Source organism: Miniopterus schreibersii (genome assembly GCF_964146895.1).
Source record: "Miniopterus schreibersii genome assembly, chromosome: 12".
Classification (NCBI taxonomy): domain Eukaryota; kingdom Metazoa; phylum Chordata; class Mammalia; order Chiroptera; family Miniopteridae; genus Miniopterus; species Miniopterus schreibersii.
In genome coordinates this window covers 3,388,482-3,405,888 of record NC_138112.1, presented here as the reverse complement: position 1 = coordinate 3,405,888, position 17,407 = coordinate 3,388,482, and the positions used below count along the sequence as shown (strand labels likewise).

The 17,407-nt window shown below is 44.4% G+C and overlaps 1 protein-coding gene across 2 annotated transcripts; it reads right to left on the bottom strand.

Moving 5' to 3' along the window:
• Positions 1-1,708: 1,708 nt before the first annotated feature.
• On the bottom strand, positions 1,709-16,663 carry MPZL2 (myelin protein zero like 2). 2 transcript variants are annotated; one of them, XM_081153754.1, is made up of 6 exons: positions 16,074-16,663; positions 14,975-15,141; positions 14,480-14,690; positions 10,799-10,946; positions 7,121-7,196; positions 1,709-4,093 (listed from the first exon to the last, which is right to left on the bottom strand). In XM_081153754.1, the coding sequence occupies exons 1-5, from the start codon at positions 16,129-16,131 to the stop codon at positions 7,133-7,135; spliced, it is 648 nt and encodes a 215-aa protein (XP_081009880.1). In that variant the 5' UTR covers positions 16,132-16,663; the 3' UTR covers positions 1,709-4,093; positions 7,121-7,132. The 2 variants fall into 2 exon arrangements, with proteins under 2 accessions (XP_081009880.1, XP_081009881.1); XM_081153755.1 differs by having other exon boundaries at positions 2,774-4,093; positions 10,799-10,854; positions 16,074-16,464.
• Between the last annotated feature and the right edge of the window lie 744 nt (positions 16,664-17,407).

Genomic DNA, 17,407 nt, shown 5'->3' with positions numbered 1-17,407 from the left:
CCCTCCTGATCATTGCTCTTTCTTTGGTCTAATTGGTCTGCTACCCCATGGGGGTCCTCTAGGAGAGGTTTCAGTTCCTTCTTCAATTTTCTAACCTCAGAACTAGTGAAGAGGGCATTTACAAATCCAGTTCCTCCTCCTCCTAGGGGAACTTCTCGAAGGGGGTAGAGTGTCTGAGGCTTCTCTTTTTCAGGGGGGAAAGGTAAATTCTGAACGTCCTTCTTGCATAGTTCCACTTCTCTCCGTAGTCAGGGGAGGGAGGGATAAAGTGGTGGGGGAGGTGCCGAGGCCCCTGCGGCCAACCCAAACTCCCTTTCTTTTGTTCCCACTTCTCTTTCTCCCTCCCCAACTTCCTAAGGCGGACCTGGCGGTGCTCTCCCTAAGTTACAGGGAGGAGGTGAGCAAGCCAAGGGGTCCCAGCGTCTGTCTTCCCCCTCCCCTTCCTTCGTCTCACCTACTCCTGTTTGTAAAGGGAACAATGCAACCGCTCCCTTCCTCCAGCGTGAAGCATAATCTATTTCTTCCTGGACTCTTATCATCAACTTATTCAATTAACAATTGGCAGACCCAGTCTTCAACTGACCCGAATTGGGGCCAGAATACAGTCAGCTTTAAGATGGGTCCCTGAGTCCAGATAAAACAACAGAATTTAATCATTTGCTGCTGCTTTTGACCCTCAGTTCGAGGGTGATCATTCCAATAATTAAGCATTCTTCCTAGGGGACTGTCTGAGGGGATCTTATCCTCATTTCTCTTTTTCTGATCAGTACTTCTACTCGGTTTCCCATTCTGGATCCTTGGCTCTGAGTGCTGTGGAGGCTTACCACCCCCCCATTGGAGGTTTCTTGCACTCTCCAGACTTGCTTCCTCCATCTCCGGCCATTTCCCTCGCAGGATGATATCTCTAGCCTGGTGCTCCTTAGCAGTTGGCAGGTTGGTATAAGCCCCCAAGTAGGTCCCGAAGGACTGCCTTAAGCCTTATGAAGTCACCAAGATACCAACAGAACTGTGGATCGGGACTTCACATTCGCTTCGTGTCCCAGACACATCTCATTCACACGCATGCAGCCTCCAGAATGACCTGACCACCAAGGAAGTACTTTGCCACCCTCTGTGGTGTTTCTTACCTTCGTCCGTGCACCGAGTTACCTGGTGGCAGAGGTGCTTGCTCGGGCCCTCTCCTGCGTTGCCGAGAGACCTTCACCACCGGGTCTCTGCCAGTTCAGGAGTTGCCCAGTTGCCCAAACACTCGGAGGCTACAGCAACAAGGGAGTAAGATGTGTCTCCCCGCCATGTGAGGAGTTCGGGGCACTCACCTGAATGGTTTGAGATCCCAGAACCCCCCAAATTGTTGGGAATAGGTTTCGACCCTGACACAAAGAAAGACACAAGAAATCGAAAGTAACTCAGCAAGGCAAACTTGACTTCTGCAGAAGAGTGCAGAGCTACCCAAATCAGGCGAGCAAGCACACCCAACACAAAGTCTGTTGGGCTTTTACCCTAAGGCGAGTGCCACTGTGCCATACCCTATTGATTAGGGTGAGGCTTCACAATCTAAACTGATTGGCTCATTTAGAAAACACACGTGCAGGGCTGACCCTTGGGTCGGACAGTTGGGCACCTACGTACTGAGTGCAGAATGGAGGACGCTGAGGTGGACGGTTATGCAGTTTGCCGATTCTAATTCCTTTGATAGAAAAGATTATTTCCTTACATGTGTTTATTAAATTGCTGTTGACAGTGGCAATGATTAAATCATTACAGCATATAATAGAGGGGAAAGAAAACTGATATCTGTGTATCTTTTATTTGGAAAAGTGAGAAAGGAATGTTTTCACAGTGCTTCAAATGAAATGAAGAGAGGGTGTCATGCTCTTCTGAAAAGGAATGGTGGCCTGCTTTAATCACTAGTCAACCTAGCATCTCAGGATATTTAATGACAGCAAGAGGGGAACAAGGCTCTGCTTCAGCTTTTGGGAAAGTTTAATAACTCTGTCGCTCCTTTACTAGACTTGAGAGCTGGTAGTTTTCACCGTGGAGAAGGTAATGTAAGAGTACCAACTGGAACAGATGATACTGTTCTCTTGAAAGAATCCCCAAACTAGAAAGTTTGTTGTGCTGGATTCTGAGTTATCCAAAGCCATGTGAAAATTCTGTGAAACTCCAGATAGGTTTATTTATCCAGAAGAAATTAATTCTACCCATTATTAACTTCCAGGCTGCCATTAAGAAAAATTTTCAGTGAACATAAAATACATACCCATCTGTTTTCTGTTACCTGCTATTTAAAATTTAGATTTGTATATAAGGTTAGTTATATAACTGATAAGTCTTTACTGGTAAATGTTATTTACATAAATGTTTAAGGCAGATAAAATGAGAAATTACAGTATTCCTTTTAGGAAGAAGACACTGAACAGCAGGGCCATATTCATCCTTAGGTGTTTAGCCAAGACCCAGCTACAAGTTTTGCTGGAAAGACATTCCATGAGTTAAATATCAACCAAACTATCTGTTTGAAGAAACATCCAGTTTTTATATTTTAAAAGGGTGAATTATGGAGAAAAATAGAAAATGTAAATTAAAAGTAATATAGACTTTAAATCTAACTTTTAGTTTTAAAACTGGGCATTGAAACTACTTTTTCAGGCAGTATAAGCAAAATGAGACAGGTATGGACTGTACTTGAGAACCAAGGTTTGTGTGTAAAGTATACTGATTTTTTAAAAACTATTGGAAAAATATCTAAGTTCATCATCTTTAAATACAGATAACCTATTTGAAAACTCCAGTTTATTAAAGGAAATAACATCTTTAGCCCAGTCATTGAAAACTGAAAATATCATGTTTTTTAAAGACTTGGAGGAAGCCCAAACTTTTAGATGTTTTTCTGTCTTTTGAATAAATGCTCCTATAGGAAACTAGACACTTTTTAAAAGCTCTCTTCTTCTCATAGCCCACTTATAAAGTTTCTTTTATCTACTAGTATAAGAGAAAAAAGAATAAAGTTGATTTCATTCTATTAGTTTTGGTATTTCTTTGCCCCATACCAAATTCTCCCCCAAAACAAGTAAATTTTAAAAAAGAAAGAAAAAAATTAAATAATCTATTCCAGTGCTCAGAGCTTTGTATAACACTGTACAAAATTCCCATCATTTAGGGTTGAGTGTTTTCACCAGCCCTAAATTTTTAAAGTCATAAAATACTATTTCAGAATTCTTCTATTTAACTGCTTAATGATTCCAGTCTACAAATGAATGAGCATGCACTTTGCTCTGTTCTTACAGATCACTGAAATGGGGCTGGGGGGGGGGGGGGCAGTAAGCTTAGCAGTCACTCACTCTCATAAATGACCTGCACTGTGGATTGTTTTTTACAATACAGAAAAAAGGTGACAGCCATTCTTCTTGAGGGTGGCATTTGTCAGTCTGTCAGCATTAAGGTAACCTTTTCTTAGTTACTCTCTGAATTATGGTAGACCTTAGATCAACTGACAAAAACAACAACAAAAACTATCATCTAGGATATTGAAAGAAATTTAATAAAATAAGTTGTGTCCCAGATTTAAGGAGAGCCATAAAAATCAAACTGCTCTTGAACAGTTTAAGTACAGGATTTCCTGTTCATCAAAAACAGCTGGTAGAATTAGCCGTGTGAGAAGGGAAAAGTAAACACATTACCTGTAGTAGCAAGAGTGTGGCTCTAAAAAAACTAATATGTTAAAGGAAATGTTGTGATAGACAAGTTGACTTCATCCCATTTGCTGCCAATAATGTATATAAGTCATTCACAAAGGGATATTTAAGGACAAAAATGTTGCTTCATAGTATACAAAAGCTCATTTGAAATTATTTGCACTCTAAATTTGAAAAATATTTGCATTCTATAAGTAAATGAATCCTTAGTAATGGGGCTGTGTTTTCTGGTGGTATCTGCTCAAGGAGGGCCCTGTGCTGGCCCCAGAGGGATATTGCTTATTTTGGTGGTTATGTACTGCAGGGCTGGTTGGAAGACAGGTCACAACTGAAAAGAGCCAAAGAAACGCTTCCGTTGACTTCAACTTATCCTAGGCTTCTTGGAAATCTTCAGCTTCCTGAAATACAAAAGTTTAAATGGATAATGCATTTGGGAAGAGTGTGTAGGAATACCTCGCATTATGAAGTACAGTGAATCCTCAAATTTGCAGACCTCGGTTTAACGGACTTTGGATTTAATGGACAAAATTTTCAGTCCACATATATGTGAAAATTAACACCCTGTTAATTTTTAAATGTTTTTAACCGCCCAGCCGGGCGTGGCTCAGCGGTTGAACATCGACCTAGGATCCAGGAGATTGGGGTTTGATTCCGGGTCAGGGCACATGCCTGGGTTGCGGGCTGCAGCCGATCAATGACTCTCATCATTGATGTTTCTGTCTCTCTCTCCCTCTCCCTTACTCTCTCTGAAATTAATAAAGATATATTTAATAATAATAATAATAAAATGTTTTTAACCAAGATTTGCTTACAATTAAACAGGTTATTTTTTTGTTATTAATTCAACTGTTATTTTTAACAAATTTTAGTGAACAGGCCATATGTTGGAAAAAACACTAGTAATTTCGCCAACATAAATAAATATTACATATTTACAACTATAGTCTAAGTACCTAAATCCAAGAGTCGCCTCTTGTAAACAGCGTTTGATGAGTGATTAGCGCGCGCTCACCCACGCGGCGCGTGGTAATGGGTCGGGTGCTGCGCGGGGGCTTCGCAGCAGTTCTAACGCCGCCCGCCCCGTTCCCACGGTGCTGAGCCCACCCGGCCGGTGCGTTTGTCACTCAGCGACTCCCGAGTGCCCGCATTTACTAGACCTATTCAGTATAAACATAAAATTACAGCAACACAGAGAAAACTTCTGTGAAATTCAACTTATACATAATTTAATTACACAAACGTGTTTATATAAGTAAAAACAGGTTAACTAACTTGTCAATTTCTTAACGTACGCATTTGGAAAACCTACTTATTATATAACGGACTTTTGGCTATAACAGACACCCCTCACCTGAATTAGTCTGTTACATCGAGGTTTTATTGTGCACACATCTTATTATATCTGTTCTCCATTGTGAATGAAAATATTCTTATATGTATTTATTCTCCCCCTAATTTAACTTTTTATCTTTAATCCTCACCCAAGAAGTGAGGATATTTTTTCCATTGATTCTAGAGAGGGGAAGTGGGGGGCAGAGAGAAACATTGATGACAGACACGCGGATTGGTGGCCTCCCACATGCGCTGTGACCGGGCTGCAACCCAGTACATGCCCTGGACCCTCCCGTGCACAAGCCAGCCCGCTAACCACAGTCATGCTGGCCAGGGCTAACTTCACTTTTTTTTTTTTTTAAAGTCCTCACCTGAGGATATTTTTTCCATTGCTTTTTCAGAGAGAGTGGAAAGGAGAGAGAGAAACATTGATGTGAGAGACTCATCTATTGGTGCCTCCCAAACGTGCCCCAACCGGGCCAGGGATCAAGCCTGCAACCGAGGTACATGCCCTTGGCTGGAATCGAACCCAGAACCTTCAGTCTGCGGAGCCGACGCTCTAACCACTGAGCCGCGCCAGGCAGGGCTAATTTAACTTTTAAAAGAAGTTTCCTGATCCTTATTGTCAGAGTCGGTGTCCTTAATTATAGCCTCTGCCTCCTGTGGACACCTGGATGGTCCATAGCTCACTCACACACACATTTCTTCTCTTTCCCTTCCTCTCTTCCTTCTATTATAAGCGAAACCAAAGATACAGAGAAGTAGAGATGACAGGAATTCACCCATCACAATTTTAAAGCATTTTGCCTTTTTTTTTTGACTGACAAATTACTGGCATTTTATCCCTAAATACTCCAATATGCATTTTGAAAGTAGGAATATTTTCCTGTATAACCACAATGCCCTTATTACCTAATAAAAATTTAAAATAATTTCCTAATATTATCCATATTCAGACTTTTCATACTCAAGCCTTTCCCAGTTATCCCCCCAAATCTTTTTACAGCTGTTTGTTCAGACTGGTTTCTGCCCAGTCAGGGACCACACATTGCACTTGATTGCATTAGTTCACTAACTTACTTTGAATGTAAAGGAGTCCCCATCTTTTTTTCCATGACCCACATGTTGAAGAATCTGCTTGATATTAAAAAGAAATAGCCCTTGGTAAATTCTCTCTGATACCAAATTTGTCTTTCTGGGTTTACAATAGAATCAACTCTCTCCATAGTCTATTATATAAATCCTTACAATCTTTCACTGGAGTTTTAGGCTACAAAAATGTCATTCTTTTTGCAAATAATGATAGTGGGCCTACTTCAGAGAACAGAAGAAATTCTGATCATATAAAAAAATGAATCATCCTACCGTTTAAGCCTGATAAACCTGAAAACTGGAAAAACAAAGTTACACATACTAAAATTGGATTAATGGTCCCAATAACTAAACGAGAGGAATTGAAATTCATTCCACATAGTACAATAGTTCTGTCAAAATGTCAAACATATCTATTGAGTCACTCTCTTAATGCCATAAATGATTTACAATAAAACAAAACAAACAGATATTAATTCTTTTTTTAAAAAAAATTTTATTAGGCCCTGGCCTAGTAGCTTAGTTGGTTAGAGCATTGTCCCAACGTGCCAAGGTTTCAGGTTCCATCCCTGGTCAGGACACACACAAGAATCAGCCAATGATGCATAAGTAAGCGGAGCAGCAAATCCATGTCTCTCTCTCTCCCTCTCCCCCCCCACCTCTATCTCTCTCCCTTCTCTCTCTCTACAATCAATCAATAAAAAATATATTTAATTACATGTTGAAAGTTAATTTATTATTCCAGGTGAAATATATAGCCCTAAAGCCTCAAATAATCTTAGAATTCTCTCAGCTTTAATGGTCTAGCTTCCTAATACTTTGCACAAATCACACTCAAGGGGGAGGCCATCCATAATACGTACAGACTTTTCCCTCCCTGACCCAGCTCCCCTAATTTCATACAGGACACACCTAACAGTCATGTAATCTGGGAGACCCACGTTAGAGATGAGCCAGACAAGAGAGCTAAAGGAAGACATGAACCCATTTGTGAGCCTCACCATCTAAGAATGTCAGTCTGTGTCTTCTAAATAGTCAGCAACCTTTTTCTCTTGGTTGAGTCTTTCCTCTTCTTTTCTGTAACAGAAAAGCGGAGACGGATGTCAAGTGAACACGAGCGGAAGCAAGGGAGGCACCTCTCAGCTGGCCCGGGCGAGGGTTCTCTCCCACGCCCTGGGGAGAAGGGCCTGCACCTGGGGAGCCGTGTCCCCAGTGCATCGAACCGCTAACGCTCGTGCCTTCACGGGGCCCCGGGCATCTGAACTCACACACATTGCAGAATATTTTTAGGAGGGAATAAATAGTACAATTAGGGGACTCCAGGAATTTGAAGCAGGCACCTTCGTTTACCACTAGTATCTTACCTCTAATTCTACTCTTTATTCAAAAAAGAAAAAGTTTTGAGGGGAGGGAGGCTGGGGGACTGGGAGAAAGAAGTGAAGGGATTAAGTACAAATTGGTAGTTAACAAAATAAGGGAGTGTAAAGCAAACCACAGGGAATATAGTCAATAACATTGTGATAACTATGTATGGTGTCAGATGGGTACTGCAAATATCGAGGGGAACACTTCGTAAAGTAAATGATTGTCTAATCACTGTGTTGTATACCAGAAACCAATACAAAATGATATTGAAAGTACATTGTAACTGAAAAGTTTTAAAAAGAAAGAAAAAGTTTTGTGTTGACCTAGAAGTCATCATCATTGATTATATTCCATTTAAACCAGAACCTCAGAGTTGGGTTCATTAGGCTCCTTAAAATCAATTCTATTATTTCAGTAAATATTTCTTGAGGAAAAGAAACAAACGGTGCTGGAGCACCAAAAAACTGCAACTTGTGCAAAAGAATGAACTTGGACTCCTGCTTCACACCATATACAAAAATTAACTCAAGCCCGGCCGGGCGTGGCTCAGCGGTTGAGCATCAACCGAGGATCCAGGCAATCAGGGTTCGATTCCTGGTCAGGGCACGTGCTGGGGTTGTGGGCTCGATCAATGACTCATCACTGATGTTTCTATCTCTCTCTTTCTCCCTCTCCTTTCCTCTCTCTGAAATCAATAAAGATATTAAAAAAAAAAATTAACTCAAAATGATTCAAAAACCTAAATGTAAGAACTAAAACTTAAAAGTCTTAGAAGAAAACATAAACATAAATCTTCATGACCTTGAGTTAAGCAATGATATCTTAGATATGACACCAATAATACAAGCAACAAAAGAAAAAAAAGATAAATTGTACTTCATCAAAACTTTTAAACTTTAGTTCTTCAAAGGACACTATCAAGAAAGTGAAAAGAGCCCAGCCAGGCCTGGCTCAGCAGATGAGCATCGACCTAGGATGCAGAAGATCACGGTTTGATTCCCGGGCAGGGCACATGCCCGGGTTGTGGGCACGATCCCCAGCGTAGGGCGTGTGGGGCATGCAGGAGGCAGCCAATCAATGACGACTCATAATTGATGTTTCTATCTCTCTTTCCCTCTCCCTTCCTCTTCTGAAATCAATAAAGATATACTTTTTTTAAAAAAGAAAGTGAAAAGACAACCCACAGAATGGGAGAAAATCACTGCAAATCCTATATCTAATAAGGCACTTATTATCATTATTATCAATCCTCATCCAAGGATATTTTTTCCATTGCTTTTCAGAAAGAGTGGAAAGGAGAGAGAGAGAGAGAGAGAACATTGATGTGAGAGAGACACATGGATTGGTTGCCTCCCAAACACTCCCAGGCCCGGAAACAACCAGGCATAGAGCCTGCAACCATGGTATGTGCCCTTGGCCAAAATTGAACCCAGGACCCTTCAGTCCTTGGGCTGATTCGCTAAACACTGAGTCAAACTGGCTAAGGCTAACAAGGCACTTTTAGATACTCAAAAATATATATGGAACTCATACAACTCAACAATAAAAAGACAACCCAACTTTTAAAGACAAGACATTTTAATAGATACATCTCCAAAAAGATACAAATAACCAATAAAAACATGGAAAGATGTCTGACATCATTAGTCATTAGGAAAATACAAATCGAAACCTCAACAAGCCCTGGCTGGGTAGCTCAGTTGGTTAGAGCATCTTCCCAATATACCAAGGTTGCCGGTTCGATCTCCAATCAGGGCACATACAAGAAGCAACCAATGAATGCATAAATAAGTGGAACAACAAATTGATCTCTCTCACACACAAACCAATAAATTTTTAAAAATATTTAAAAACCACCTCAGTGAGAAGCCACTTTACATCCATTGGCTATAATCAAAAGGACAGACAATAATAAGTGTTGTCAATGATGTGGACAAATAGGAATCCTCAGACATTGCTGGTGAGGATGTAACATGGTACAACTGTTTTTGGAAAACAGTCTGGCAATACCTAACAAGGGTAAACATAGAGTTACCATATATTCCAGCAATTTCACTCCTAGGTATATACCCTGGAGAACTGAAAACACATGCCTACACAAAAACTTATAGATATGTTCATAGCAGCATTAATCATAATAGCCAAAAAGTGGGGCCTATGTCCCACCTAAATGTCCATCAATTGAATGGATAAACAAAATGTGATATATGCATACAGTGGAATATTGTGCAGCCATAAAAAGGAATTAAGTACCACTACATGCTATAACATGGATGAACTTTGAAAACATAGTATGTCAAAAAAGCCAGAAAAAAAGGCCATATATCCTATGGTTCTATTTACATGCAGTGTCCAGAACAGGCCAATCCACAGAGACAGAAAGCAGATTAGTAGTCGGCAGGGGCAGGGGGGAGGGGAAAGAGGAAGTGACAGCAAAAGGGTATGGAGTTCCTTTAGAGGGTGATACAGATATTCCGGAATTAGTGGTGACTATGAAATATTAAAAGGGTGAATTTTATAGTATGTAAATTTTATCTCAGTAAAAAAATGTTTATTGAGCACCTTATACCAACATGACTGACTTTCCTAGGTACGGATTCACAGTGCCCCTGCTGACTGCCCAGGGTTCTTAGAAATGTATGCTTTACATTAAAAGTAGGAGTATTCTTTTTTTCTTTTTTGGTTAATCCTCAGCCAAGGATAATTTTTTCATTGACTTTTTAGAGAGAGTGGAAGAGTTGGGGGAGAAAGAGAAACATCAGTGTTAGAGAGACACATCAAGTGGCTGCCTCCCGCACGCACCCCGACCGGAGCCGGGGATCAGACCTGCAACCCAAGTACATGCCCTTGACCAGGAACCAAACCCGGGGCCCTTTGGTGCACGGGCCGATGCTCTAACCACTGAGAAACACTAGCCAGGGCAGGAGTATTCTAGAAAAGCTTACATAACAGATTTTAATTTTTTTATACAATATTATATTAGCTTCAGGTGTGCACCCCGGTGATCAGACATTATATAACTTGCTCAGTGATCATCCCAATAAACCTCATATCCATCTGACATAACAGATGTTAATACTATCAAATCCTCCATAATAAAGAAAGGCTATACTGAAATCTTCTGTAAAATTAAGAATCCTTTTGGGAAGTCACTAATTCACACCCTAATTCACTCACCCTGTGACTCTGAATTCTTTCTCCTAAGACTTACTCAAAGGGAAGTATGCCTGTTCAACAGCGATTTAGCCTCATTGTAAAGTACCAAGCGTCACCATGAAAGAGAATTAGGTTTTCCCAGAACTGCCCCGGCTTACGATTTTATCTCCACCACTTTGTGAGCTCTCTCGGCCCATCGCCTTTTGCGGAAATGCTGAAAGAGGACCACCACAATTACTATTATGACCATCAGTACGCAGGCCAAGCCAATGGCCAGAGCCAGGAAGTAGATCTCAGAGAAGCGCACTGTAAAGAGAGAAGGTCAAGTCAGCACTCTGCAAAACGGGGTTACGATGCAACCTAAAGATGCAATGGGGATGCACTTTTATCAGTAAATGGAATTCTTCTTTCTCCTACCATGTTACCTTGTAAACTCCAGGAGCAGCAGGAAAGCCATGCAGACTACTTGGGTAGTTCTCAGACTGTGTCCTAGGAGTAGCAGCAACAGAACTTTGAAACACAACTTATCAGGCCCTACCCCAGACCTACTGAATTACAGGTGGGGCGGGGCAATTTGTTTTAATAGATCCTCCAGGAGATCCTGATGCCAGCTGGACTTGTGAGAGCCACTGGGCTGGTTGAGTAAGGTTACTGCCAACCTAACCAAATCCAGAGCTCAAACTCTTTCTCCTTAACTTCTCTGCCATTCAGTCAGTCATTTATTCAGATTTATTAAGGGCCTGGTATGTTAAGGCACTCATGGAAATACCAAGCCAAAAAAAGACATCACCTTCGAGGAACTCATGCCCACTGGGAGGACAGGCGAGGAAATCAATAACTACAGTTGTGCATCACTAACTACAGGGATAAGTTCTGAGAAAGGCGCCGTTAGCCAGCTGTCACTGTGCACACATCGCAGAGTGCGCTTACACAGACCTCCACGGGAGAGCCTACTGCATACCTAGGCTGAATGGTGTAGCTACTGCTCCGAGGCTACAAACCTGCACACCCTGTTACTGAATCCGGCAGGCAATTATAACACAATGGCAAGTTTTGTGTGCCTAGACACATCTAAATATAGAAAAGGGACAGTAAAAATCCAGTATAAAAGATAAAAAACATCACACCTATGTGGGCGATCACCATGAGTGGAGCTCACAGCACTAGAAGTTGCTGTGGGTGAGGCGGGGAGTGAGCAGGAGAGAGTGTGGCGGCCGAGGCCGTTACTGTCCCCTGCCGTAGACTATAACACTGGACATAGGCTGCACTCAATTTATTTTTAAATGCTTTTTTCAATAACAAATTAACCTTAGCTTACTGTAAATTTTTCACTTTATAAACTTATTTATGTTTTTAACTTTTCAATTCTTTTGTAATAACACATTATACAACTGTACAAAAATATTTTCTTTATATCCTTACTCTCTAAGGCTTTTTCTATTTAAAATTTTTTTTACTTTTCTACTTTTTAAACGTTTTTGCTAAAAACTAAGATACACACACATTAGCCTAGGCCTACTCAGGGCAGGATCATCAACACCACCACCTTCCACCTCCACATCCTGCCCCACCATAAGGTCTTCAGGGACAGTAACTCTCACGGAGCTGTCTCCTGTGATGACAAGGCCTCTGTCTGGATGCCTCGCCTTGAGGACGTGTCACCGTTCTCAGAAACATATTCATGGCGGTTTGCTTGGTTGGTTCGTTTGTTTTTTCTCATCATAAATCTGCTTGTAAGCAGATAATGCACCATGAACAATCCTCTCTCTTAATGAAAACCTTTCAGTGTTGGGATCCATGTTTTCTAACTTTTTTAAAAAAGAACAGTTCATTGATTTTTTTTTAGAAAGAGAGGAAGGGAGAGAAACATCCCCCCTGACCTGGAATCAAACAGGCAACCCTTTGATGCCTGGGATGACACCCATGCGGCTGAGCCACACCAGCCAGGCCCATATTTTCCAGCCTTTCAAGGAGCTTGCTGAGGTCTACAGAGCTTCTGACAAGCCTTCACTGTGCATCTGCTTGAGGTTCTCACTCTCGCCTGCAGTTTCCTCCCCTTGCAGCCTCCTCGGCCACGCGTTGCTGCTCCAGCCCCAACAGCCCCTCACCGGTCCACTCCTCCAGAGCCAGGGCCGGGGGCTCCTCTGGTCATTCTCATCCACACTGAGGCCAACTTGTTCCCCAGCTCACCCACATCCTTGCTTTTTGCAACCTTTGTGCTATGAGGTGAGGATGGCTACGTCACTGGGTGATAGGAACTTTTCAGCTCCATTATAATTGTATAAGCTCAGCACTGCGTATGTGGTCCATCGTTGACCGAAATGTCATTATGTGGCACAGGACTGTATAGTCTAGTGGGTAAATGATGCAGGAGAGAACCCAGAGGTAAGGGTCCCTAAACCAGGCTAGAGTTTGTGAAGCCTGGGTCTCCTGTCTTTTAGCTTGATTTCTGATTTAAACTTCAATAAACCCTCAGAACCACAAAAGACATTGGAGATGTCTAGCTCAGGAGCTCCCAGCCTGGAGTCCATGAAGGAGGGGGGAGGAGACCACAAGCCCACAAAATCCATGTGTGTGCACATAGTTTGTGGGAAGTAGGGCCATGGCTTTCGTTAGATCTCAGAGCAGTGATCCCAGTATGTTTAAGAATCATGTGTCTTGTGTAATCTGTCCATTTTGCAGATGAAGACACTGAGGTCCGAAGATAGGATATTACTTCTTTCGACACTCAGATGACTTCTCCAAGGTCGCACAGCTCTCTGTTGATGGAGCCTTGAAGGCTGGTACTAGGAATGAATGGAGGAAATCAAACTGCTTTACAGTGTGGGTCGGTTAAGAGCACACACCAGAGAAAGCTCGGTTAAAATACCAGCTCCACCACTTACTAGCTGTGTGATTTGAGGTCATTAACTTCTCTGAGCGTCAGTTTCCTCAATGTATAAAACAGAAATAATAATATCTATTTCTTGAGTTCTTATAAAAAATAAAATTATTCACTTAAATTGTTCCATGCTGTGCCTCCACATAGCAAGCACTCAGTATACGGTCACTGTTATAATTTTCAGTACAACTCGGAGTTTGGGGGACTTTGACGTTCATCGTCTCGTTTCATCCTCATTGGAGTCCTTGCCACATTATTCTCTTTGCTGGAGGGGAAACACATCAATTTACAGCTGCTAAATGGTGGCATTTACAGACCCAAGTTGGCAGCTGAGGTCGTGAGGTCTTGCTTTCTGTGACCGGCACAGCTGTCCGGCTGTCCTGCCGGGTGCTGCAGGCCGCACACTGCGGTCACCGGGAGCACAGTTCTGGAGCCGAGGTGCTCCGCTTCTCAGCTGCATGGCCTTGGACAAGTGACTTACCCCCTATGCGCCTCAGTTTCCTCATTAGTAAGAAGCGGGGTACTAAGAGCACAAGACACTGATATGAAATGGAAAGATTAAATAAGACGTGCAAAGCCCTGACACAACTCAGTGAGCCAGGGCCACGGCTGGTTTCTGCTGCGAGCGTGGCTGCCAGGTCAGCGAGGTGCCGACGCCCAGGGGGGGCCTGCAAGGAAGTGGCTGCATGACCGGAACTATTGTTACCCTTTATCGGAGTTGTTTCCTCTCCCTTTCACTGTCTCAGTGCCATTTTTGTAACAGATTCCTGGATCCCTTTGCTTCACTTTTTCTTTCCACAGTCAAAGCCTTTCTCTTTCTATCCGAGGATTCTTCACACTCCCTCCACAGTTTCCAGATTTGAAGGGCTCCTTCTCTCTGCTCTCAATCATCACAAAAGTCGCCCCTCCTTCCCACAGGCTCCAACACTTCCCCAAACCGTTTCCCCTGGCAACCTACCAGTCTGCACCACGCTGAGCCGGATCTCCCCTATCAGCCCATCAACATCAGGCGGGTTCTTCACCTGGCAGGTGTACGTCCCATTGTCATCGAACTGCAGCTTCCAGAGGATGATGGAGGCATCATAGCGCTCGGGGTTCCCGTCCCAGACGACCCGGTCCTTGAACCGCCCACTCATGGGTTTGAAGGGATCTATGTGGTAGTAGAACACCTAGAAAGGAGAGGTGGCACAAGGTCTGCTTCAGTGCCTGGGCTCGGGCGGGGGCAGTGGGGGCTCCAGCAAGCCCACTGCCCCATCTGCCGCTCTCTTGCAAGAACTCCTTGCCCTCCCTTTCCCTGGCCTCTCAGCTCTGTCAGCCTCTGACGCAAGAATCGTTCCCCAGCTTTATCCCGTGCTTGTTGCTAAAAACAACAAGCAAACAGGAAGAGCAAGGAGAAATAGACGCTTATTTTTCTAATCGAGGATCCCCTAGAAAATGACAATAATGTACTTACAAACTGTTCAGACCCCCCGTCTTGGGGACGGAAATTCCAGGTCACTGTCAGAGCATCACCCACAGGGGCAAAGCTGGAAAAAGTGCATTTTAACCGAACATCTGTCCCGTTAACAGCCTCCAGCACTCGGGAGGTGTAAATCTCCACAGCTGCAATAGGCCGAAGAGCTGCAATAAGGCGAAGGAGAAAGGAGGGTTAACAGAGGGAGCACAGGGACCGCGGGATCGACCAGAGTAAGGGTCTGCGTAGGCGCAGAACAGCACTGAGATGACCCGCGCTCAACCTCTCCTCACCGCCCTGCCTGCCGTGGCCCCGCAAGCCCGGCCCTCCCCTTCTGTGTGACACTAGGCACACCTCAGGGAGCCTTCAGGGCACTCTCACTTTCTCCACCGAACGGTACCCACTTCAAAGCTGTTATAAGAAACTACAAACAGTGGCAAATACAAATGAAAGCAGAAACAAAAGATCTAAACGAATCAGAACACGAGTTAGACGTGTGATCGAGTTAAGCATTATGTATGGTGTGTAATGGTCTTTCGGCAGGTGAGCTCTCCGGAGCGGTCCTTGTTATGTGGGCTTTCACAATTCCCCTCTGCAGACATTAGGTCAGCCCCAGACAGTCCACGCTCGCCTGCGCCCCTGGGCCTCACACCACGCGGCACTTTTTACCATGATATTTATGTTTAGAAGGTGCGTGTTGGGGCAGTTTCAAAACCACGGTGGGCCTCTCTCCTTAACGATTTTGGCTTTTCCGGTGCTGCTGAGAGTCCCAGACAAGACCCACACAATGATCCAAGTACCAAGTCCTGCCTGTGCTGAGAGATTGAAAGCAGCCACAGAGAAATGCTTTGTAACCTGAGATTTGAAAGCCCTCTCTGTGCCTGAATCGCTGGCAGCCGAAACACACCTAAACCTGTTTGTCCAAAAGCAGTTCTTCCAAAAACGACCCACCGACTTTGGTTTCAGTAAAGTCGAAACTAAAGTGAATTCAACTATGGCTCAGGCTCCAAAGAAACTTCTTGCTGCTTCCTGGACAATCAGCTAACTTTACAGGGCAGGCAGGGAGGGAGGAAACGGGGCGAAGCCCACCAGCTCTTACCTGCGAGCTGAATGCCAAGGAGGAGCAGCGCAGCACGCGAAAGGCTCTTGCCATACATGAGGACACCCAGCCCTGGCCCCCGAGACCAGACCGGCCAACCGAGGGCTCCAGCGCCCTGCCGGGCCCCTCCTGGGAGCGAGCGCGAGCACCTGCGTGTTCCCAGAGCCGAGGCAGTCCCTCACCTAAGGGACTCGGTGCGCGGGCGCCTGTGACTCATCCCTGCTCGGCGGGTGCGCTTTGCTGGAATGAAAGGTGGGGCCTCAGCTCCAACGCCCTCCTGCCCTCCTTCCTTCCTCCCCTCCTTCCACCCTCCGCCCTCTACGCTAGGAGCAAGTCTGCACAAAGTCCCCAAGCGCAGTCCTCTGCTTCCCGGCTGCTCTGGGCTCCGGCCTGCGGGTGGCCGAGAAGCAGCCAGGAGGCGGTGCCAGGCTGCCCTGGGTTGGGCCCTGGCTCGCTCCCCGAAGCAGGCCCCGGGCTGCCCGCGAGGTGAGCGGCGGAGCTGACTTGCAGTGAGTGACTTTCCCAAGCACCTCCCTGGGGCTGGTTAGCGGCGCCACTCACGGCTCCCGGCAGAATTCCTTAGCACCCTCTGTGGACAAAAAGTCCTGCAGTTTACCTCAGTTTTAGCCAGATGTTAACCCGAGGACTTCTGAACCTTTTCCAGCCCGTTTTCTTTCCCAGAGGCCCACCTAAAATAAACTGACCAAAGCAAACCTCAGTGTTTAATGAGCCTTCAACTTTGAAGGATTTAAAGGCCATCGGGCTCTCCTCCCTGCGCATTCACCAGCCGTCTCCACAGTCTGCCACTCACCCCGCCTGCTTCCCACCCCGGGGTGCTCCAGCACAGGGCCCCCGGCTCGCCAGTGAGGACGCCAAGCCCCCGGGAGGTGAGTGTTTTGCCCAGGCTTCCAAGCCAATAGGCAGCAAAACTGGAGCTGTCCTGACTTCCGAATCTAAGTGCTCTTTTTACAAAATAGCAGCTAATATGAACAGTGAACGCAGAGGACTCTCAAGGAATAGGTTTTCGTAATACTTAGCTGGCTTGTGTTCAGGGGCCATTTTTAGGGCAGCCAGGGGTCTGAGAAATCTAGAGTAGAGCAATTTAATGAGAAACGGTGCCTCCTCTCCAGAAAAAGGGTGAGGCAAAGGTTGATGCGGCAGCGAGGCGCCCGCGGCAGAAGGGAGATAAAGAAAGGTTACAGCCGCCCTTAAGAAGTGGGCTCGCCCAGGCGCCCAACCCTGAGCAGAAGCAAATTGCCCTTATCCCCACTAGCAATCTGGAAACTCTTTCGTGATTCATAAAATTCTGCAAGTTAACAGATAGGTTGCCAGGA

Excerpts from the sequence above, each read along its gene's own strand:
- MPZL2 (XM_081153754.1), bottom strand. The coding sequence starts at position 16,131 with ATGTATGGCAAGAGCCTTTCGCGTGCTGCGCTGCTCCTCCTTGGCATT. Across the intron at positions 15,142-16,073 it reads CCTTGGCATTCAGCTCGCAG|CTCTTCGGCCTATTGCAGCT; the intron begins GTAAGAGCTGGT and ends GCCTTATTGCAG. Across the intron at positions 14,691-14,974 it reads ACGGGGGGTCTGAACAGTTT|GTGTTCTACTACCACATAGA; the intron begins GTAAGTACATTA and ends TCTCCTTTCTAG.